Source organism: Rana temporaria, chromosome 12, assembly GCF_905171775.1.
Source record: "Rana temporaria chromosome 12, aRanTem1.1, whole genome shotgun sequence".
NCBI lineage: Eukaryota > Metazoa > Chordata > Amphibia > Anura > Ranidae > Rana > Rana temporaria.
In genome coordinates this window covers 144,594,296-144,619,773 of record NC_053500.1, presented here as the reverse complement: position 1 = coordinate 144,619,773, position 25,478 = coordinate 144,594,296, and the positions used below count along the sequence as shown (strand labels likewise).

The 25,478-nt window shown below is 45.7% G+C and overlaps 1 protein-coding gene across 2 annotated transcripts in view; it reads right to left on the bottom strand.

The window, feature by feature from the left end:
* LOC120919091 (protoheme IX farnesyltransferase, mitochondrial) overlaps positions 1-13,141 on the bottom strand; it is a 121,985-nt gene extending 108,844 nt beyond the window's left edge. Inside the window, exons 1-4 of one of the 2 annotated variants that reach the window (XM_040331090.1) lie at positions 13,034-13,141; positions 4,025-4,152; positions 2,840-2,992; positions 2,644-2,803 (exon numbers count right to left, since the gene is read on the bottom strand). In XM_040331090.1, the coding sequence (XP_040187024.1) occupies positions 2,644-2,803; positions 2,840-2,992; positions 4,025-4,152; positions 13,034-13,040 (448 nt within the window). In that variant the 5' untranslated portion in view covers positions 13,041-13,141. Of the gene's footprint in view, positions 1-2,643; positions 2,993-4,024; positions 4,153-13,033 lie in introns of both variants that reach the window. The other variant, XM_040331089.1, reaches the window with a different exon arrangement.
* Between the last annotated feature and the right edge of the window lie 12,337 nt (positions 13,142-25,478).

Sequence of the window (25,478 nt, the reverse complement as noted above, 5' to 3'; positions counted from 1 at the left end):
TGAGTGTGAACATTTTCTGACACAAAAGCCTAATCTGCGCTGAAAGACGGCTGTGATGTTTAATGCAAGAAGAAAATATAAAGCGCAGTGTGGCGATATTCATCATTACCTGGAAGGTGCATGTGAATTTATAATGGACTTAAAGACCAACTCCACCCAAATTCAATGGGTGGGCACCAGGGAGCTAAAAAAATTTGGACCTCTGCCCCTCCCAGAATGGGGACTCCTCCCCCCCAGAGGTTGTGTCTCCGCCCCTCCCACAATGGTGAGAGATCCCCACTGTAGATTGTGACTTTGCCCCACCCACAAAGATGAGATATACTAATTATTTGTGTCTCCGCCCCTCCCACAATGATGAGATTTCTCCTAGTAATATGACTCTGCCCCTCCCACAATAGTGAGATTTCTCCTAATAATATGTCTCTGCCCCTCCCACAATAGTGAGATTTCTCCTAGTAATATGTGTCTCTGCCCCTCCCACAATAGTGAGATTTCTCCTAGTAATATGTGTCTCTGCCCCTCCCACAATGGTGAGATTTCTCCTAGTAATATGTGTCTCTGCCCCTCCCACAATAGTGAGATTTCTCAGAGTAATATGTGTCTCTGCCCCTCCCACAATAGTGAGATTTCTCCTAGTAATATGTCTCTGCCCCTCCCACAATAGTGAGATTTCTCCCAGTAATATGTCTCTGCCCCTCCCACAATAGTGAGATTTCTCCTAGTAATATGTCTCTGCCCCTCCCACAATAGTGAGATTTCTCCTAGTAATATGTGTCTCTGCCCCTCCCACAATAGTGAGATTTCTCCTAGTAATATGTCTCTGCCCCTCCCACAATAGTGAGATTTCTCCTAGTAATATGTGTCTCTGCCCCTCCCACAATAGTGAGATTTCTCCTAGTAATATGTCTCTGCCCCTCCCACAATAGTGAGATTTCTCCTAGTAGTATGTGTCTCTGCCCCTCCCACAACAGAGAAACTTCTCTCAGTAGTATGTGTCTCTGCCCCGCCCATAATAATAATGTCCCTCCCACAACAGTGAGATTTACCCAGACCAGTTTTAGTCTCAGTCAATCCCACAAGGGAAAAATTCCCCAGAGTAGCATGTCTCTGCCCTTCCATCAATGGCAAGATTTTTCTGCAGTAGTTTGTGTCTCTGCCCCTCCCACAATGGGGAGATTTCCCTGCAGTTCTTTGTGTCTCTGCCCCTCCCACAACGATGAGTGTTACCACACATTGCTGTGCCTCTGCCCCTCCAACAATGAGATTTCTTTGCAGTAGTTTGTGTCTCTGCCCCTCCCACAATGGGGAGATTTCCCTGCAGTTCTTTGCTTCTCTGCCCCTCCCGTAATGATGAGTGTTACCACACATTGCTGTGTCTCTGCCCCTCCCACAATGATGAATGTTCCACAAATTTCTGCGTCTCTGCCCCTCCCACAATGATGAGTGTTTCACACATTGCTGTGTCTCTGCCCCTCCCACAATGATGAATGTTCCACAAATTTCTGCGTCTCTGCCCCTCCCACAATGATGAGTGTTCCACAAATTTCTGTGTCTCTGCCCCTCCCAAAATGATGAGTGTTACCACACATTGCTGTGTCTCTGCCCCTCCCACAATGATGAGTGTTACCACACATTGCTGTGTCTCTGCCCCTCCCACAATGATGAGTGTTACCACACATTGCTGTGTCTCTGCCCCTCCCACAATGATGAGTGTTCCACAAATTTCTGTGTCTCTGCCCCTCCCACAATGATGAGTGTTCCACAAATTTCTGTGTCTCTGCCCCTCCCACAATGATGAGTGTTACCACACATTGCTGTGTCTCTGCCCCTCCCACAATGATGAGTGTTACCCCACATTGCTGTGTCTCTGCCCCTCCCACAATGATGAGTGTTACCACACATTGCTGTGTCTCTGCCCCTCCCACAATGATGAGTGTTACCACACATTGCTGTGTCTCTGCCCCTCCCACAATGATGAGTGTTCCACAAATTTCTGTGTCTCTGCCCCTCCCACAATGATGAGTGTTCCACAAATTTCTGTGTCTCTGCCCCTCCCACAATGATGAGTGTTACCACACATTGCTGTGTCTCTGCCCCTCCCACAATGATGAGTGTTACCACACATTGCTGTGTCTCTGCCCCTCCCACAATGATGAGTGTTACCACACATTGCTGTGTCTCTGCCCCTCCCACAATGATGAGTGTTACCACACATTGCTGTGTCTCTGCCCCTCCCACAATGATGAGTGTTACCACACATTGCTGTGTCTCTGCCCCTCCCACAATGATGAGTGTTCCACAAATTTCTGTGTCTCTGCCCCTCCCACAACGGGGAGATTTTCCTGCAGTAGTTTGTGTTTCTGTCCCCCCCCCCCCCCCCCCCCCCACCCCCCCCACCTCTCCTGCTGCTTCCTAAAGCAATCCAGTGGCTAATCAGCTTGGATTGCTTTTATGAGAGAGAGAGAGGATCGCTAGCTGAAAAAAAATAGAGATTTTGGCTGATAGCGTCATCCATAACTCCGGTAAACCACTTCAAAGCTGCAACGTACTGCGGTCATGAAGTGGTTAAGTGTACCCAAATATCAGTTTACTACAGAGTGCTATGGCCCAGGAAATGCCCATCACCCGAGGATCAGTATATACCTGAGAGTCTGATCTTTGACAGTCGAGCGAAAATCCCAGGCAGGGTAGACAGGTCCACTTTGATCTCCTTCCAGCCTCTGCTGTCCTCTGAGGTGGGGAACTGATCGCAGAGTTTGTCACCAGCGGCTCGCTCTTCTGGAGCGGCTCGCTCTTCTGGAGCAGCTCGCTCTTCTGGAGCGGCTCGCTCTTCTGGAGCGGCTGTGTCTTTGGAAGGATCTTTGTCTGGCACATTGAGTACATTGGATGTCGCCTTCACCTCCCTCATTCTTTTCTCTTCCTGAAGCGCCGAGTCGCCCAAGTCTGTTTTGGGCTTCGCTCGCTGACATAGAGCCCCATGTTGTGTCACATACTGCAAATACAGAAACATCACAAATCGGTCAGGTTCTCTGTCTACATCGGGATGCTCAAAATATAAACAATGTGCGCAAATAATACTTTCCATCAATCCCTTGGTGCCTCCCCAGGCCTTTGAAAGAGAAGTCCAGCCTGAGCAGCTCGTTAGGCTGGGCTTCTCCTCTGGGTCACAGGAGTGCAATTCGTTTTGCGGTCCTGTGCCCCGTTTTCAGCAGAGAGCGGGGTGAAGTCCTCTCTGCCGATGCCACAGAAATCCGTCCAGGCACCGACCGCGTCATCCCGACAAAGTCTGGATCTGCCGGGTGCCTGGACTGATGCCTGTCTCAGGCTCTCAGCTCCCTTTACAGCTCGGCGCTCCAATGAGCACGGAGGAGCAGAGCGGAGAGCTGCTGATTGACAGTCAGCAGCTCTCTGCTCGGGGAGCTGTGACAACCGAGCCATCAGCGATGTTCATTAGATCACTCGGTTCTCTGTGTAGAGGCGCCGGGGGACCAATGCAGCATCCACCTAGGAAAGTATGATGGAGGAAAAAAAAACAAACCCATACTTCTCTTTTAAGGGGTTTCAGATGCCGGGAGGCAGGGTGGGATATAAAGCAGAGCTCCAAAAAAGGAAGCTCTGCTTGTCTGCCTCCTTCCCCTCTCTGTTGCCACATTTGGCACCTTTCGCGGGGGGTACTTGGTTTTGACAGGTACCCACTTCTACTTGTGGGCGAGTTGTCAAACTCATCTGTAAGTTCGGCCATCCTGTACCTTCCCCCGCCGCTGGTCCATTCACAAAGCTCATGCATAGTAGAGAACCAGATCTGAAGCCGCAAGGCGAGATGGCGGTGGCGGAAGCACCTGACTGAAAAATTGGCTAGGGTGAGGACACTGCTGGATTACAAAAGACAGGTAAGTCCTATAGACGTTAATGGGGTTTGCCATTCGGGTTAGAACTTGTCCCGTCTGGGAGTTCTGCTGCAAAGCGAATGGGGGTGTGTCGGGGTGTTCGGCATATCTCTAGTAACCAGTAAACTGATACTGACCTTGCATTTAGCTGGATGAAAAAGAAGCCAGCGATGGTTCCTCTTGCAGCATATCTGGAGTAGTCGGCACGCGGTTGGTGACCCGATAACCGTTCTGTGGATCTGTGCCAGGCACATTGCTGCCGTTCCTGAGGAGGAAACAGATTAGATGGCGTCACTCCAAACAAGCTCTAAATGACAAACAAGCTCTAAATGACAAACAAGCTCTATATGACAAACAAGCTCTATATGACAAACAAGCTCTATATTCATCCGTTTACCTGGCAAAACATTAAACAGCAACTGTGCTAAATGACAAATGTACCTTAACCGCAGGCCAACCAGCGCACAATGATTTACGTTGGCACAATGGCATGGCTGTACAAATGGGTGTACAGGTACGCCCCCTTTAAATTGCTGGCTTAGTGGGTCCCACGGACTCGATGTCCGCCGGTGTCCTGCGATCGTGACACGGAGCTGCAGAATGGGGAGATGTAGACAAGGCATTTCCCTGTTCTGCCTAGTGACATGGCAGGGAACCACAGCTCCCTGTCATCGGGAGCAGCGATCTCTGTCATGTTCTAGTTAGCCAACCCCCCCCAGTTAGAATCACTCCCTAGGTACCCCTTGCTCGCCCCCTAGTGTTAACCCCTTCACTTCCAGTGTCATTTACACAGTAAGGATGAGCTCGGGCGTGTTCGCATTGTACACGTGCAGAGCCCGCCAGGAAGTGTGCACGGCGCTGTGCTAATCACAGCCAGGGAGACATTGTCCCAATGCTCGGCTGCAGAGATCGGGAAATATCTCCCTGGCTGTGATTAGAGCAGCGCCGTGCACACTTCCTGGCGGGCTCTGCACGTGTACTATGCGAACACGCCAGAGCTCATCCTTATTACACAGTAATCAGTGCATTTTTATAGCACTGATCGCTGTATAAATGTCAATGGTCTAAAAAAAAAAATAGATCAAAAGTGTCCGATGTGTCCACCATAATGTCGCAGTCACGATAAAAATCGCAGATTGCCGACATTACTAATACAAAAAAAGCCATAATTCTATCCCCTATTTTGTAAACGCTATACCTTTTGCGCAAACCAATTAATAAACGCTTATTGCGATTTTTTTTACCAAAAATAGGTAGAAGAATACGTATCGGCCTAAACTGAGGAAAAAAACTTTTTTTTTTATATATATATTTTTGGGGATATTTATTATAGCAAAAAGTTAAAAAAAAGATTGCTTATTTTTCAAAATTGTCACTGTATTTTTGTTTATAGCGCAAAAAAAAAAAAAAAAAAACGCAGGAGGTGATCAAATACCACCAAAATTTGTGGGGAAAAAAAGGACGTTGATTTTGTTTGGGAGCCAAGTGACACGACCGCGCAATTGTCAGTTAAAGCGACCCAGTGCTGAGTCGCAAAAAGTGCTCTGGTCTTTGGCCAGCCAAATGGTCCGGGGGTGAAGTGGTTAAGAAAAAGTTCAAAAGCTGGGCGGAACTCTACTAAAAAAAAAAAAAAAAAAAACAAGAGGCTTTACACTTTAAGATAAAAACAACCTTATGCCTTTAGAACCACTTTGCAGTAGGGCTGTCCCGATACTAGTATCGGTATCGATACTGAGCATTTGCACGAGCACTTGTACTCGCGCAAATGCTCCCGATGCTTCACCGATACTTTTTTTTTTTCAGAGAGCGGGTGGAGAGGGCGCGGAGAGCGGGTAGAGAGGGCGCGGAGAGCGGGTGGAGAGGGCGCGGAGAGCGGGTGGAGAGGGCGCGGAGAGCGGGTGGAGAGGGCGCGGAGAGCGGGTGGAGAGGGCGTGGAGAGCGAGTGGAGAGGGCGCGGAGAGCGGGTGGAGAGGGCGCGGAGAGCGGGTGGAGAGGGCGCGGAGAGCGGGTGGAGAGGGCGCGGAGAGCGGGTGGAGAGGGCGTGGAGAGCGAGTGGAGAGGGCGCGGAGAGCTGCTGCCGCCGTCTAGTCCCCAAAGAGAAAGCCAAGCCCTCCCCTCCCGCCGCCGCCTAGTTGATCAGTGCGGGGGCATGGCTGCATTTGGGGACAAGGCTGCATTTGGGGACACATGGCTGCATTTGAGGACACATGGCTGCATTTGGGGATACAAGGCTGCATTTGGGGATACATGGCTGCATTTGGGGATACAAGGCTGCATTTGGGGATACAAGGCTGCATTTGGGGATACATGGCTGCATTTGGGGATACAAGGCTGCATTTGGGGATACAAGGCTGCATTTGGGGATACAAGGCTGCATTTGGGGACACATGGCTGCATTTGGGGACACATGGCTGCATTTGGGGATACAAGGCTGCATTTGGGGATACAAGGCTGCATTTGGGGATACATGGCTGCATTTGGGGACACATGGCTGCATTTGGGGATACATGGCTGCATTTGGGGATACAAGGCTGCATTTGGGGATACAAGGCTGCATTTGGGGATACAAGGCTGCATTTGGGGACACATGGCTGCATTTGGGGATACAAGGCTGCATTTGGGGATACAAGGCTGCATTTGGGGATACATGGCTGCATTTGGGGACACATGGCTGCATTTGGGGATACATGGCTGCATTTGGGGACACATGGACACATTTTCAAAAAAAGTATCGGTACTCGGTCCTAAAAAAAGTGGTATCGGGACAACCCTACTTTGCAGTAAATGAGAGGGGTATGTAAGTTACGGGGGGGGGGGGGGGTTAATTTAATCCCGAAAATTGGTTTTAAATAAATAAAATAAATAAAAATATTCTCTGTTACAAAAGTAGAAAGAAGAAGGCCATTTCCTCTCAAGCACTTTCATGGGAGAAGGATCTGTAACTACAAATGGGGGGGGGTTAGCAGTTCATTCCCATCTCCTCGCTGCATCTATTATCGCAGACCAAACCATACTTGGTATAAAAAAACATGAAGTGGGCATTTTTCACAAGATCATTAGCCTGGCGTTAAGCAAACATAGGCTGTGATATTTTCCAGTTGCCCCGCGTCCTCCTAAAAACGTAGCATTGCGAACCCCAGCGGCCTCTGGAGCGCTCGTTAATGCGGAGCGGCGAGGAAATGAGATCGCTGCTACAAAAATATGGAGGTCGGCGAGTTTACGGAGTTGGCGAGTTACCTCAGTGGAAAGATTAATGCCATGTATCGTGTCATTAGGTAAACTGACACACACTCACAGGCTGAGCGCAAGTCCTTAAATTAAATTACGAGAAACATCTAAAAATGTTTATCAAACACGAGTCTGCTGGTAAATGGGGGTTTTATGAGCGCTGCGGGGCGCTGCGAGGACTGCGCTGTACTCCACGCAGCTTAACAACTCATTTCACTCAATGAAAGCAGATTGTGGATCTCAAGTTTGTGTAGAGAATGAGAAAACAGACAGCTGCGATCCCATTGGCTGCTATGGGTGTCATATACTTTTTCATTATATATATATATATATATATATATATCTCTAGTGCACAGGAACACTGGTCAGGAGACTTCTTTGGTACACTTCTCATTTGGTTACTATCAGCCAGATTCACGTAGAGTTTCGCCGGCGTATCAGTAGATACGCCGTCGTAACTCCGAATCCGCGCCGTCGTATATTTAAGTGTATTCTCAAATTGAGATACGCTTCAATGTCGCCAAGATACGACCGCTGGCGCCGTCGTATCTTAGCTGTCTATTTACGGCGGCCGCTAGGGGTGTGTACGCTGATTTACGCCTAGAATGCGTAAATCAGCGAGATACGCCTATTCACGAACGTACGCTTGCCCGTCGCAGTAAAGATACGCCGTTTACGTAAGGCATTTTCAGGCCTAAAGATATTCCACCAAAAAGATGGCGCAGCCAATGTTAGGTATGGACGTCGGAACCTCGTTGATTTTTTAAATTTTTACGTCGTTTGCATAAGTCGTCCGTGAATGGTGCTGGGCGTTATTTACGATCACATCGAAACCAATAAGTCTTTGCGGTGTAATTTCTGCTGAGAAGCGCCTATCACGGAAGGGACCAGGAGGAGTTTTAAACAATGGACGCCCGCAGCCTCTCAATAATTTCAGGTACACTGACTCGAGTATAAGCCGAGGGGGGGTATTTTCAGCCTTAAAAAAAAGGGCTGAAAAACTCGGCTTATACTCGAGTATATACGGTAATTATCCTTTCTAAATATTAATAATCTCCTGCGGCAAAGCACCATGGGGGAACTTTTCCTTGTTACTTTTTCATATATATAGGCTCAGAATAGTTCACCGATCGCCCCCCCAACTGGAACACCAAGCAAACCACTAAGTAGATGGTTGCAATAAGGTAATTTAAAGAAGAATTATTGGACCCCCAATATGTGCTGCAGGACTTCCTAATTCACACCAGTGCAGCTTTGAAATCACGGTACTTCAGCGCGATATTGACATGCAATTTCATTGTGGCTTGCCATTTCGCCTTAACAGAAGTCAATGCAAACAGCGATAAAATTCGCGGAAAAGGAGTGCAGGAACCTTTCGCAATGTTTTGAACAGTTCCATTGCTGCAAATGACGATTATGAACTGTCATATCACATTGGTGAGTACCTAGTCTTCTCCACATATTGGATACAGGAGACGGCTGTGGCTTCCTGAGGAATAACAACCCCCTCCTCCCCCCTCATCGCACAGAGCTTTATTAACTGTCCTGCAGCCTCCTGGGACATGTAACGTATTAAGGAGGTGAGGAGGCGGGACAAAGGATGTTTTCGTGTAAGTAGGGGGTGGGTACTGAAAATAATTGGTACTCAATTGCCAAAAATAAAACACACACACTAGGGGCGTCAGTGATACACGCTTTGGATCATTCAAACATGGCCCCAGGCAGCGCCATGACGTCACCGACTCACTGCACATGCGCCAGCCAGGCCGAAAATAGCTGAGCAAGTCTGAGCCCAGTCAGCTTTGGAACCGTGTGGCTGTGTTTACAGTGGTGTGGTGGAAGTCTCCAGCAGCCATGGATGGACGGTGAAGGCCAGGGGTCCAGTCTTCGGGACTCCGTGTCTATGCTGCTTACAGTGGCATGGTGGTGGAATGGCGAGCCGGGGCCCAGTCTCCTTGTCGGGACTCGGGAGGCGTGCCCACTGCCATTCATTCAAACATGGCGCCAGGCAGCGCCATGACATCATTGACTCACTGCGCATGAACCCACCCAGCCAAAAATAGCCAAGCATGTCTGAGTTGGCTTAGGAACTGTATGGCCGTGCTCACAATGGTGGGAGTCTCCAGCAGCCATGAATGGATGGTGGAGGGCAGGAGTCCAGTCTCCGGGAATCCTCGTCCGTGCTGCTCAGCGACATGGTGGTGGGCCAGGATCCAGTCTGCTGGTCGTGACTCGGGAGACGTGCCCATTCATTCAAACATGGCGCCAGGCAGCGCCATGACGTCACTGACTCATTGCACATGCGCCCCACCCGGCCAAAAATAGCTGAGCATGTCTGAGCCAAAGTAGCCCCGCAGCCATATTGATTTTACAGGTGGTTGGCAACTCTGGTGTCACCCTGTCGCACCTCCGTAGTGACGCCACTGGCCCATACCTTACATAGAGTACTTGTGTAAATCCATGCCGAGAGTGTAAGAACACACAGACATGAGTGAAAAGTCACAGCCAAAAAACAAAACTTGGCAAGTCAGGCACAAAGGCTTCCCCCATCCCACCAGACGTGAGCTGTCTTTCCTCCCTCTTGCCAGGAGGTGGCGGTTCAAACATCTGCTCCTCATAGACGTCGTATTCTGGCGCCTCCATCACACAGAGACAGAACACCGGATCAGAAACATCCAAACAAAAACTAAAAAGAAAAATGTTTTTATTATTTTATAAACCTACAACTCGCCGCTATTAAAAGTTACACGTTTACACTTACAAGGGAGGGAAAAAAAAGGAGGTTTAATGGCGCAGCTGTCACGCCATAAAAGAGCAGCGGAGCTGGTAAAGCGGCGGGTCCATAAAGTGCGGATTTAAAGCGGTGGTAAGTATGATCCCGCGTAGAATATTTCCAGCACTTGGCGCTGAGCGCAGCTTTAAAAAAAGAAGAAGAAGAAAAGTATATAAGCAGTTTTATGGCCGGTGCAGATTACCCGCGGGGTTGTTTAGTTTTTCCGAGCGAACACAAGTGCCGATTTCTAAGAGTTTCCATCTTTGTGCCGTCTTGGCGGCTTTACATGCTGAGCGCTAATAAAAAAAAAAAAAAAAAACGTGTGGAGTTTTATTGGGCCGGGCCCGCTTTTCTCTCACCGATTGTGCGCGGTGTGGAATGTGGGAAGTTTAACTGAATAAATACTCGAGCCGCGTCTTAAAAGAGAACCTGTCATTCGTTTTAAACTTTTAACCACTTCAATACCGGGGGGCACTTTCACCCCCCTTCCTGTCCAGGCCAATTTTCAGCGCTGTCACATGTTGAATGGCAATTGCGCGGTCATGCAACACTGTATACAAATTACATTTTTATAATTTTTTTAGAGACAAATAGAGCTTTCTTTTGGTGGTATTTAATCAGCACTGGGGTTATTATTTTTCGCTAACCAAATAAAAAAAGAGCAAAAATTGAGGAAAAAAAGAAAATTCTAAGTTTCTGTTGTAAAATGTTGCAAATCCGTGATTTTTTTCCTTAATTGATGAGGAGACGCTGAAGGGCACCCGATGAGGAGACGCTGAAGGGCACCCGATGAGGAGACGCTGAAGGGAACCCATGGGTTGACCCGCTGATGGGCACCCATGAGGAGACGCTGATGGGCACCCATGAGGAGACGCTGATGGGCACCCATGAGGAGACGCTGATGGGCACCCATGAGAAGCAGGAAGACAATAGCGAATATTAATTATATAGTCACTATTTTCACACAACTGGGTGGGCTCGGGGTGCAATGCTCTGTGCCCCCGGCCCACTCTTTTTGAAGCCAATTAGAGCTTCAGGTCAGCACTGGTGGGCACTGATTGGCAGCACTTGTGGGCACTACTGATTTGCAGCACTGGTGGGCACTACTGATTTGCAGCACTGGTGGGCACTACTGATTTGCAGCACTGGTGGGCAGCACTGGTGGGCACTGATAGGCAACACTGATTCACAGCACTGGTGGGCAATGATAGGCAGCACTGGTGGGCACTGATGGGCAGCACTGGTGGGTAGCACTGATTCGCAGCACTGGTGGGTAGCACTGATTCGCAGCACTGGTGGGTAGCACTGATTCGCAACACTGATGGGCACTGATTCGCAGCACTGGTGGGCACTGATAGGCAGCACTGATTCGCAGCACTAGTGGGTACTGATAGGCAGCACTGATTCGCAGCACTAGTGGGTACTGATAGGCAGCACTGATTCGCAGCACTGGTGGGCACTGATAGGCAGCACTGGTGGGCACTGATAGGCAGCACTGGTGGGCAGAAATGGTGGGAAGCACTGGTAGGCACTGATAGGCAGCACTGGTGGGCACTGATAGGCAGCACTGGTGGGCAGAAATGGTGGGAAGCACTGGTAGGCACTGATAGGTAGCACTGGTGTGTACTGATAGGCAATGGATGCTTTCCGAAATGTACATAAAATAACTGAGTACTGAGATTTGTAGGTAAAGTTGATCCGGGGAAAATCCGATTGCCTCTCGGGGGATCAGGAAGGAATTTTTTTTTCCCTGCTGTAGCAAATTGGATCTCATGCTCTGCTGGGGTTTTTTGCCTTCCTCTGGATCAACTGTGGGTATTGAGTTGGGTGTGTGGGATTGTATTGTGTCTTTTATTTTGTTTGTTTATTTTATTTTTTTGTGGTTGGTCTTTTTTCAACCTGACTATGTAACTATGCATTACTGGTGGGCACTGATAGGCAGCACTGGTGGGCACTGATATGCAGCACTGGTAATCGGAGTAGATGCCCCTTTACACAAGCCGGTTATCCCCTGATGGTGACAGTAGGAGGAAAGGAATGCCGATAACCAGCTTCTGTTTACATTGTGATGAGCTGTGATTGGACGCCGATTGGCTCTTTACCTCAATTTGTGATGCGCATCGTAGAGCGCGCTGCGGCTGCCACCATCACATGACGGACTCCCAGAACTGACCGACCGTGCTAGAACTATCATAACGCTATGGCGTGGTCAGTAAGGATGAGCTCGGGCGTGTTCGCATAGAACACGTGCAGAGCCCGCCAGGAAGTGAGCCCGGCGCTGCGCTAATCACAGCCAGGGAGACATTGTCCCGATGCTCGGCTGCAGGGATCGTGAAATGTCTCCCTGGCTGTTATTAGCGCAGCGCCGGGCACACTTCCTGGCGGGCTCTGCATGTGTTCTATGCGAACACGCCAGAGCTCATCCTTAGTGGTCAGCAAGTGATAAAAATTAGAGCATTAGAACATTTTTTTCCCCCATTCGGGAGTAAGGGAGGATCACAACCCCTGTCAGGTTTTGTTTTGTTTACCATCTGTGTCCCCACTGGGGAGATTTCCCATCACTTCCTGTACCATTGCCAAAACATAAAGTCACAGGAAATCCATGCAAAGTGAGGGAATTCCTTGGGGGGGGGAGGGGTAGTGTCCCCATTTGGGAGATTTCCCTTCTATTCCTGTCCTGGTGACAAGCCGAAATGTGAAATTTTCTTTTACTTTCACTTATGATGGTAAACATGAGAAATAGAGAGGGTGGCAGAGCAGGGGGTGTAATTCCTCCTCCCTCCATCCAACACTAATGAGACTTTGCTATGAGTGTGAGATTCCTGTCCTCCCCTCTGGGTGAGATGGTTCCATCTGCTGACACCTGTCACTACCAGACCCAGGGAGGAACCATCTCCCCACAGGGGGGGGGGCACAGGAATAGGACAGCCGTGTGGAGTGGTGGTGATACTGACAGGAATGGAAAGGTCAGAGGAGACAGGAGAAGTGAGACTACCCCCCTTCTATTATAGGGGAGCCCACAGACAGGGTCTCTTCGTTATCACCCTGCACTCCTCTGAGAAGTTCTATCCACAATAAAGAGGACAGGACGGTATCCGGGTAACAATGTCCCCCTATAACACCCGGAGGAGGACGCCCCTCATACCTCTCATTCTGCGCCCCTTCTGCCCTCTCACTTCATGGACGCCGCCATCTTTTCCCGCTGACGTCACGTCGCTACTTCCGGTCACGTCCGAGCGCAGAGCGAATCACGTGGTGCTGTCTGAGCGAGGGGGCGGGGCGTGGTGGGAGTTCCAGCGCCGCTTCTACACACCGTGCGGTGCGGGGACATGCTGAGCCTTGTAGTCCACATGGAGCTGCCCGGGGAATACAAGGACCAGCATCGCCCTTTATTATGTGGGTGTCTTTATAGGGGGAAGGTGCTGGGACTTGTAGTTCCACACATAGAAGTAAAGCCCTGATCAGTATGATTATCAGGGGGCCACATACTGGTACAGCAAAACCACTTCCCACCCAGGACAAGGCTGACATCTGCATTTTACATGTGAAAAAAATCAGTAAAAATCTACATTTTACATGTGAAAAAAAATCTGCATTTTACATGTGAAAAAAATCATTAAAATGCAGAAAAAAAATTATAAAAACTGCATTTTACATGTGAAAAAAACAATTAAAATGCAGAAAAAAAAAATAATTAAAAATCTGCATTTTACATGTGAAAAAAATCTAAATTTTACATGTAAAAAAAAAACAGTAAAAATCTGCATTTTACATGTAAAATATATCAGTAAAAATCTACATTTTACATGTGAAAAAAAATCTTAAAAGATCTGCATTTTACATGTGAAAAAAATCAGTAAAAATCTACATTTTACATGTGAAAAAAAATCTTAAAAGATCTGCATTTTACATGTGAAAAAAATCAGTAAAAATCTGCATTTTACATGTGAAAAAAAAAACAGTAAAAATCTACATTTTACATGTGAAAAAAAATCTTAAAAGATCTGCATTTTACATGTGAAAAAAATCAGTAAAAATCTACATTTTACATGTGAAAAAAAATCTTAAAAGATCTGCATTTTACATGTGAAAAAAATCAGTAAAAATCTGCATTTTACATGTGAAAAAAAAAAACAGTAAAAATCTAAATTTTACATGTAAAAAAAAAAAACAGTAAAAATCTGCATTTTACATGTGAAAAAAAATCTTAAAAGATCTGCATTTTACATGTGAAAAAAATAATAAAAATCTGCCTTTTACATGTGAAAAAAATAATAACAATGCAGAAAAAAATAATAAAAAATCTGCATTTTACATGTGAAAAAAATAATTAAAATGCAGAAAAAAATAAAAAATCTGCATTTTACATGTGAAAAAAATTAGTAAAAATCTGCATTTTACATGTGAAAAAAATAATTAAAATGCAGAAAAAAATAATGAAAAATCTGCATTTTACATGTGAAAAGAATCAGTAAAAAATCTACATTTTACATGTGAAAAAAATCAGTAAAAATCTGTATTTTACATGTGAAAAGAATCAGTAAAAAATCTGCATTTTACATGTGAAAAAAATCAGTAAAAATCTGTATTTTACATGTGAAAAGAATCAGTAAAAAATCTACATTTTACATGTGAAAAAAATCTGTAAAAATCTGCATTTTACATGTGAAAAAAATCTGTAAAAATCTGCATTTTACATGTGAAAAAAAAACTAGTAAAAATCTAAATTTTACATGTGAAAAAAATCAGTAAAAATCTGCATTTTACATGTGAGAAATATGCACCGATTCGGACAGTGTCATTGCCAATAGTCAAATCACACGCCAAATCGGCCAATGTGAACCAGAGCTTAATGAATTTTAATGCATACAAACGCAAGATAATACTCACTTTTTTGGTACAATATAAAAGATGATGTTATGCTGAGATACCTATATATATTTGATTATTTTGTGTATATATATATATATATATTTTTTAATTACTGTGTGTATGTACAGTACATGTGTATTTATACATATATATATTTTTTTATACATATACACAACAACACAACATATGAGTCGTCCGTGAATCGGGATGGACGTAATTTACGTCCAAGTCAAGACAATGACGTCCTTGCGAAATTTAGGGACGGCGCATGCGCAGTTCGTTCGGCGCGGGGACGCGCTTCATTTAAATGAAACACGCCCCCTACTCGCCGATTTGAATTACGCGCCATTATGCCGCGAGGGATAGACTACGCCGCCGTAACTTACGGCGCAAATTCTTTCTGGATTCGAAGCAAACAAAAGTAAGTTACGGCGGCGTAGCGTATCTCAGATACGCTGCGCCGGGGCAGATCTTTGTGGATCTGCCCCATACTGTACATATACACAATATTTAAAGTACATATACAGTATATATAGTTTTTTATTATTATTGTGTAAATATATATATATATATATATATATATATATATATATATATATATACACAGTATAATATATATTTTTTAATTACTGTGTATATGTACAGAATATGTAGCATATGTTGTGTAAATAATAAATATATATATATATATATAATTTTTTTTTTACTGTGTGTATGTACAGTATATAGTGTGTGTATACAAATATATATATATATATATATATATATATATATATATATATAAAATACAGTACATATACACAATATTTAAAATACATATACAGTATATATAGTGTTTTATTATTATTGTATAAATACATTTATATACAGTATAATGTATTTTTTTAATTACTGTATATATGCACAGAATATGTAGTATATGTTGTGTAAATTATATATATATATATACAGTATTTGAAGGAGAAGAAACTGGTCACATTTTACTTCCTGTTTTATAGTGGAATTTCGTCTTCATGGTGAACGCCTCCGGGGTTTTCCCCGCAGTTGGTCTCCCTAATGAACAAAACCCCATTTCAGATTAGCAATTAAACGTAAATAAGTCACTTTATTTGTTCTACGGTGTAATTTGGAGCTTCATCTCCTCCCTTCCAGCCCCGGCTGAGCCTTGTATCAAAGGAGCGGGCAGACGTGTGTCATCCCTTATTTGCATAACGTAACCATTAAGTGGGCCCTGTTTACCATAGGGTAACGCATTCGTCTCTTTAATGCAAATTTTAATTTAGGTGAAAATGTAAAGAATCTGGCACGTCTCATTAAATCGATGGATGATGATACCAGTCATTAAACAGCCTGTTTTCTGACGTCAGGGGATTTGCACTGAGAAAGCGTAACAAAATAAAAAAAAGGTTTTAATTGAATCTGCTTGACTTGTCAGCCATTGAAAAAAAACAGGAGAATATAGACGGGACCAACAAGAAAATGTAATCCATAATGTATTCATCATAGAAACACACTGGAGGAAGACATCCCATAATCTGAACAATATCATTGACAATGCAATGTATCTGTTCACTAGAGGCCAGTGACATCACCAAAACTTCTTATATTTATGAGAACACAGCCTATCCAATCACTAGAGACCAGTGACATCACTGAGACCCTTCATATTCATGAGAACACAGCCTATCCTCCACTAGAGACCAGTGACATCACCGAGACCCTTCATATTCATGAGAACACAGCCTATCCAATCACTAGAGACCAGTGACATCACAGAGACCCTTCATATTCACGAGAACACAGCCTATCCAATCACTAGAGACCAGTGACATCACCAAGACCCTTCATATTCATGAGAACACAGCCTATCCAATCACTAGAGACCAGTGACATCACTGAGACCCTTCATATTCATGAGAACACAGCCTATCCAATCACTAGAGACCAGTGACATCACGAGACCCTTCATATTCATGAGAACACAGCCTATCCAATCACTAGAGACCAGTGACATCACCGAGACTCTTCATATTCATGAGAACACAGCCTATCCAATCACTAGAGACCAGTGACATCACAGAGACTCTTCATATTCATGAGAACACAGCCTATCCAATCACTAGAGACCAGTGACATCACCGAGACCCTTCATATTCATGAGAACACAGCCTATCCGATCACTAGAGACCAGTGACATCACCGAGACCCTTCATATTCATGAAAACACAGCCTATCCAATCACTAGAGACCAGTGACATCACAGAGACCCTTCATATTCATGAGAACACAGCCTATCCATCACTAGAGACCAGTGACATCACCAAGACCCTTCATATTCATGAGAACACAGCCTATCCGATCACTAGAGACCAGTGACATCACCGAGACCCTTCATATTCATGAGAACACAGCCTATCCAATCACTAGAGACCAGTGACATCACCGAGACCCTTCATATTCATGAGAACACAGCCTATCCAATCACTAGAGACCAGTGACATCACCGAGACCCTTCATATTCATGAGAACACAGCCTATCCAATCACTAGAGACCAGTGACATCACCAAGACCCTTCATATTCATGAGAACACAGCCTATCCGATCACTAGAGACCAGTGACATCACCGAGACCCTTCATATTCATGAGAACACAGCCTATCCAATCACTAGAGACCAGTGACATCACCGAGACCCTTCATATTCATGAGAACACAGCCTATCCCATCACTAGAGACCAGTGACATCACAGAGACCCTTCATATTCATGAGAACACAGCCTATCCAATCACTAGAGACCAGTGACATCACCGAGACCCTTCATATTCATGAGAACACAGCCTATCCGATCACTAGAGACCAGTGACATCACCGAGACCCTTCATATTCATGAGAACACAGCCTATCCAATCACTAGAGACCAGTGACATCACCGAGACCCTTCATATTCATGAGAACACAGCCTATCCGATCACTAGAGACCAGTGACATCACCGAGACCCTTCATATTCATGAGAACACAGCCTATCCAATCACTAGAGACCAGTGACATCACAGAGACCCTGCATATTCATGAGAACACAGCCTATCCAATCACTAGAGACCAGTGACATCACCGAGACCCTTCATATTCATGAGAACACAGCCTATCCAATCACTAGAGACCAGTGACATCACCGAGACCCTTCATATTCATGAGAACACAGCCTATCCAATCACTAGAGACCAGTGACATCACCGAGACCCTTCATATTCATGAGAACACAGCCTATCCGATCACTAGAGACCAGTGACATCACCGAGACCCTTCATATTCATGAAAACACAGCCTATCCAATCACTAGAGACCAGTGACATCACAGAGACCCTTCATATTCATGAGAACACAGCCTATCCATCACTAGAGACCAGTGACATCACCAAGACCCTTCATATTCATGAGAACACAGCCTATCCGATCACTAGAGACCAGTGACATCACCGAGACCCTTCATATTCATGAGAACACAGCCTATCCAATCACTAGAGACCAGTGACATCACCAAGACCCTTCATATTCATGAGAACACAGCCTATCCGATCACTAGAGACCAGTGACATCACCGAGACCCTTCATATTCATGAGAACACAGCCTATCCAATCACTAGAGACCAGTGACATCACCGAGACCCTTCATATTCATGAGAACACAGCCTATCCAATCACTAGAGACCAGTGACATCACCGAGACTCTTCATATTCATGAGAACACAGCCTATCCAATCACTAGAGACCAGTGACATCACCGAGACCCTTCATATTCATGAGAACACAGCCTATCCAATCACTAGAGACCAGTGACATCACCGAGACCCTTCATATTCATGAGAACACAGCCTATCCATTACTAGAGACCAGTGACATCACCGAGACCCTTCATATTCATGAGAACACAGCCTATCCAATCACTAGAGACCAGTGACATCACCGAGACTCTTCATATTCATGAGAACACAGCCTATCCAATCACTAGAGACCAGTGACATCACTGAGACCCTTCATATTCATGAGAACACAGCCTATCCAATCACTAGAGACCACTGACATCACAGAGACTCTTCATATTCATGAGAACACAGTGATGTCACTGATCTCTAATGAACAGATTGGCTGAGACTCTTCATATGCATTAGAATTCATTGGAGATAAGTGCGAGGCGGAGAAACCCTTTAAGTGTAATTTAAAACCTTCCTTGGTGCCGGCGGCGGCGGCGAGGCCCTCGGTACAGATTATCACTTAGCTACATTAGAATATATAATCAGGCTGTGATCCGATGTCACGGTGACCGCAGTTCATACTGACAGAGGCTGTAAAGCGACCTTTAAAAGTCAGGGTCTCCTTAGTAAAGCAGTTATGCTTTTTTGGATTTAAATTGGATCGCCTGCACTATAAAATTCCACCCAGACTAATGGCTGCATGGCAATTGGATGCAGAATCATTTGACATTTCAGGGGAATTTTTTGTCTTCCAAAAAAGTCCGCCAATGTTAATTTGAAGATGTTATTCGAGAGGCAAGATTTTATCAGAGGTAAAAATGTCCAATTCTTTTCCACCCTGTGATAACGTCAGTGAGCAGCATTTTAGGCCATCACATCTGAGAAGACACCCCGAGCCAGTCCCAGATAATGCTGCCGACAGCCATTGACACATACACTATATTGTCAAAAGTATTGGGACGCCTGCCTTTACACGCACATGAACTTTAATGACATCCCAGTCTTAGTCTGTAGGGTTCAATATTGAGTTGGCCTCGCCCTTTGCCGCTATACCAGCTTCAACTCTTCTGGGAAGGCCGTCCACAAGGTTTAGGAGGGTGTCTATGGCAAGAGAAGAACAGGAGAGAAGAGCATTTGTGAGGTCAGGCACTGATGTTGGATGAGAAGTCCTGGTTTGCAGTCTCCGCTCCAATTTATCCCAAAGGTGTTCTATCGGGTTGAGGTCAGTCAAGTTTCTCCGCCCCAAACTCGTTCCTCCATGTCTATATGGACCTTGCTTTGTGCACTGGTGGGCAGTCATGTTAAAACAGGAAGGGGCCGTCCCCAAACTTTTCCCACAAAGTTGGGAGCATGAAATTGTCCAAAATGTCTTGTTATGCTGACGCCTTAAGAGTTCCTTTCACTGGAACTAAGGGGCCGAACCCAACCCCTGAAAAACAACCTCCACTCCATAATCCCCCCTCCACCAAATGGTTTGGACCAGTACACAAAGCAAGGTCCATAAAGACATGGGTGAGCGAGTTTGGGGTGGAGGAACTTGACTGGTTCCACTGAAGGGAACTCTTAAGGCGTCGGCATACCAATACATTTTTGGTCAATTTCATGCTTCCAACTTTGTGGAAACAGTTTGGGGACGGCCCCTTTCTGTTCCAACATGACTGCACACCAGTGCCCAAAGCAAGGGGTGGAGGAACTTGACTGGCCTACACATATAGCTAGATTCAGGTAGGCAGGCTTATCCTTGCGGCGGCGTAGTGTATCGTGTTTACACTACGCCGTAAGTTAGCGAGGCAAGTACATGATTCACAAAGTACTTGCCTGCTAAGTTACGGCGGCGTAGCGTAAATGCGGCGGGCGAAAGCGCGCCTAATTCAAAATAGGCTGAGGGGGCGTGTTTTATGTTAATTTGGGTTGACCTGACGTGATTGATGTTTTTTTGGAACGGCGCATGCGCTGTCCGTGTACATATCCCAGTGTGCATTGCAGCTAAGTACGCCACACGGTCCTATTGGTTTCGACGTGGACGTAAATTATGTAAATCCCTATTCACGGACGACTTACGCAAACGACGTAAAATTTTGGAATTTCGACGCGGGAACGACGGCCATACTTAACATTACTATTCCAGCTATTTGATGGAATAACTTTAGGCCTGATAATGCGTTACGCAAACGGCATATCTGTACTGCGTCAGCCGGGCGTACGTTCGTGAATAGGCGTATCTAGTGATTCACATATTCTACGTCGACCGCAATGGAAGCGCCACCTAGCGGTCAGCCTGAAAATTACACTTTAGGATACGACGGTGTAAGACACTTACCCCGCTCGTATCTGAGCCTAATTTAAGCGTATCTGGTTACCAGAATACGCTTAAATTAGCGTTGGCGCAGATTCAGACTTAGGCTGGCGTATCTACTGATACGCCAGCCTAAGTCTTTCTGAATCTAGCTAATAGTCCTGACCTTAACTCGATAGAACACATTTGGGATGAATTTGAGCCGAGACTGTGAGCCAGGCCTTCTCGTCAAACATCAGTGCCTGACCTCACAAATGCTCTTCTGGAAGAATGGTCAAACCTTCCCATAGACACACTCCTAAACCTTGTGGACGGCCTTCCCAGAAGAGGTGAAGCTGTTATCGCTGCAAAGGGCGGGGCCAACTCAATATTGAACCCTCCGGACTAAGACTGGGATGTCATTAAAGTTTGTGTAAAGGCAGGCGTCCCAATACTTTTGGTAATTTAGTGTAAGTAAGTTGGAGACGTGGAAATGTTAAGTTGGCTACCAGTAGAATTACATTCAATAATTGATGTTTTCAGGAACATTCTTTTGATTTTCTAAAAGTAAAGGAGTCAAAACCATGATTGCTTTTGACCCGAGTTTAAAAAAAAATAAAATGGAAAGAGCAGGATGGAATATTGGAAAATCCATTCTTTCCAAAATTGAATGTTAACTGGAAATGAAAAATTTTCATTACTTTTGAATGACATTTGTCAAGTTCTTTAAAAAAAAAAAAAAATCCAAAATGTCCTGGAAGCTGTTAGGAAAACGAGGAAATGCGGAGGTCACGTGTGCGCCCCCCCCGGCTCCGCGCTCCTTCCCCTATCAGTAACACAGTGTTTAATTAGAGGTTTCCATTGGCGGAGCGGGGAGAGGCGCTGGCTCTGTTTGTACTCACAGGACGCCTTTTTTTTTTTTGTGAGGTTAAAGAGCCCCTCTCACAGCGCCAAGCCTCTCAGATGGTTTTATGGGGCACATTCTGGCACCAGACAGCTGAACAGTGAGCTCACTATGCCACTGACACTACCTGCTCTGTTATACAAGGCGGCTCGCAGTACCCGCAGCAGAGGACTGTTTATGTTCCAGCTTCTTCTGCAGCCAGCCAATCACACGCTTATTCTAAAAGACATCAAGAGCAGGGCTATGAAGATGGCAGATAAGCCACCCCGATGCCCACCCAGGTGCTGGAAAGATTTCGCTGCCAATGGGGTCAACTTAAGACTTCTAAATAAAACTATAATATTGCATCTTAGGCTGAACTCCGGCCTTTCCTTCAGTCTTGTACAATTGTACCGGCCTCCATCCTGGACGGAAACGGCTTCTCTCTGATTTCATCGCACACTGTGAGCTTCTCAGAACGTGCATTAGATGCTGCAGCAAGCCAGATGAAGCCCACCTAAATTCCTGGCTGGAGGATGTCCAGCATCATCTAGATCATGGGTGACAAACTCAATTTCAGCAATATGGTTCCTCTTAAAGGCCCGGTTGTATTTACGTTGCGTTACGTAAATAGTGCTGGGTTCAGGAGTGCATTATGTACAGAGTGCAGAGTTCAGGAGTGTGTTACATACAGAATTCAGAGGTGCGCTATGTACAGAGTGCAGAGTTCAGGGGTGCGCTATGTACAGAATGCAGGGTTCAGGGGTGCGCTATGTACAGAATGCAGGGTTCAGGAGTGCCCTATGCACAGAGTGCAGAGTTCAGGGGTGCGCTATGTACAGAATGCAGGGTTCAGGGGTGCGCTATGTACAGAATGCAGGGTTCAGGAGTGTCCTATGCACAGAGTGCAGGGTTCAGGAGTGTCCTATGCACAGAGTGCAGGGTTCAGGAGTGCGTACAGAGTTCATGGGTGCGTTATGTAGAGAGTGCAGGGCTCAGGAGTGCATTACATACAGAGTTCAGAGGTGCACTATGTACAGAGTGCAGGGTTCAGGAGTGCCCTATGTACAGAGTGCAGGGTTCAGGAGTAGGGTGACCAGACATCCCCAGTTTCAGGGGACAGTCCCCAGATTGAGGACACTGTCCCCAGACCAAGTCTGTCCCCGGTTTTGTCCCCGGATTGGATTTGAACAGGGGCTGGGGCAATTTCAAAGACAGTCAGTGCAGAATTAAAAAAAAAGAAAATCTGAATTACACACCCCCGCTCCGTGGAATCAGGGGTGTGCTGTGTACAGAGTGCAGGGTTCAGGAGTGCACTATGCACAGAGTACAGGAATCAAGGGTTGTGCTGTGTACAGAGTGCAGGGTTCAGGAGTGCACTATGCACAGATTGCAAAGTTCAGTAGTGTGTCACGTACAGAGTTTAGGGGTGTGTTAGAGTGCAGGGTTCAGGAGTGCACTATGCGCAGAGTACAGGAATCAGGGGTGTGTTGTGTACAGAATGCAGGGTTCAGGAGTGCCCTATGCACAGAGTGCAGGTATCAGTGGTGTGCTGTGTACAGAGTGCAGAGTTCAGGAGTGCACTGTGCACAGATTGCAGAGTTCAGTAGTGTGTCACGTACAGAGTTTAGGGGTGTGCTGTGCTTGGAGTGCAGGGTTCAGGAGTGCCCTATGCACAGAGTACAGGAATCAAGGGTTGTGCTGTGTACAGAGTGCAGGGTTCAGGAGTGCCCTATGCACAGAGTACAGGAATCAAGGGTTGTGCTGTGTACAGAGTGCAGGGTTCAGGAGTGCCTTATGCACAGAGTGCAGGAATCAGGGGTGTGCTGTGTACAGAGCGCAGGGTTCAGGAGTGTACTATGCGCAGAGTACAGGGTTCAGGTTATCTTCAGCTTTATGGTCTAAACTGAAAAGGCGTCCATTGCATGGAATATATTCCATTTAATATTTCCTGAGTAGTGTTACCAGCTTACTGGCATGATAGTCTTCTTTCTTGAAGCTGCTATAATGATAGGATTATGATTTGTGTATTTTTTTTTTTTTATTGTAATTAATTATACTGAATTATTTTCAAATGTTTCCATTATAACCCCCCTCCAGCACCTACCCCTCCAGATTCGGATGTGCTGTTTACTAATTACCGTTTCTTGATACTCATTACACAAGTCATTAAGTAAAGACAAGAAGGGGGGGTGATTTTGGGTGACCTCTGACCTGAGTTGTGTTACTCATTAAGGGTGTTGGGTCATAACCGTTATTTATCTTTGTGACATACTTTGAAAGCCCCGATAATGGCCGATATGTGTCGTTCTCTCTTCCCCTTATGTTGAGGGACTGCTTACAGCTAAATTCATTTGGCATCAGAGGTTAGGCTCCATTCACACCTAGACGTTTTAACGCCTGAAGCCCGACGCTATTGCAGCCTAAAATACGCTGGAGGGGTGATTTAACATTGTTCTCTATGGAGATGGTTCACATCTCCACGCCGAACGCCGAAACGACGTACGCCTGAAGCTCAAAACAAGTCCCTGACCCTTTTTTTCAGGCTTCTTCGGCGTTCGGCATAGCCGACAATGTGTAAATCACCCCTCCAGCGAAAACAAGGTTAAAAAACGACGCGTTTTGTCGCGGCAAATCGCGGTACAAAACGCTGCAATTTGTCGCGGCAAATCGCGGTACAAAACGCCGCGCTAGGGTGTGAATGCAGCCTTAGGGCCCTTTCACACTGGTGCGTTTTTCCCGCGTAAAAATAGCGCTATTAAAACGCTCATAAAACACTCCCCATGCCCCTCTCCATTGAAATTAATTAAAAAACGCTGTAAAAACGCGGTAAAAACGGAGCGTTTTACCACGTTTTTACAGTGTTTTTACTGCGTTTTTAATTCATTTCAATGGAGAGGGGCATGGGGGGCGTTTTAATAGCGCTATTTTTACTGCGAAAACGTGGGAAAAATGCACCAGTGTGAAAGGGCCCTTAGGCTGCATTCACACCTGAGCGTTTTGTCGCCTGAAGCGCAACGCTCAAAGACGCTAGAGGGGAAAAATAACATTATGGAGATGGTTCACATCTCCAACGCAAAACGCTGAACGCCGAAAGAACGCCGAACGCCTGAATTTCAAACAAGTCCCGGACCCTTTTTTGACGCGCAAATCGGGCGTTTTACATTGATGCCAATGACCTGTACAAAACCGCAGGGAAAAACATAAAATGTACAGTACACCATCCGTGAGTTCTTCAGTGCTGGTACACAAAAGACATAACAAGTGACTCAGCGGGTGCGATAAACCTTCACCAATAGAAAAAATGGCCTCACCACAAGGACCCTTTAACTATGGAGAGTCAAACACACCCAAACCCTTGCGAGCACTATAAAACAAATCCAAAATCGGTCAGGAACCAGGAGAGAGTGTAAGCCACCATGATGATCCCAGGTCTCATGTGAATACAAAAGAGCAAGGACATAGTGCTCTCCGTTTCAACAATGAATATATTAAAAAAAACAAGAGTAAAACTTACATACAAGGCACCAAGTCCGGTGCCAGATGATACAGCGTTGTAAACAAAAGTATCGAGATGGCCGCGGGTGACGTCACAACGCTTCCGTACGCGTTACGTCCCTTACAAGGTGGGGACTTCTTCAGCGATCAGGCTTTAATGATCGTTGGGAGAGAAGATCTGAAACATCTACAGGTCACCAGAATGGTCTAGTGAGGTGATTTTATCAAATGTAGGGAGAATATATATATATATTTAATACGTTCTTTAAGGGGTTGTAAACATCCAATGTCATACTTACCTTCACTGT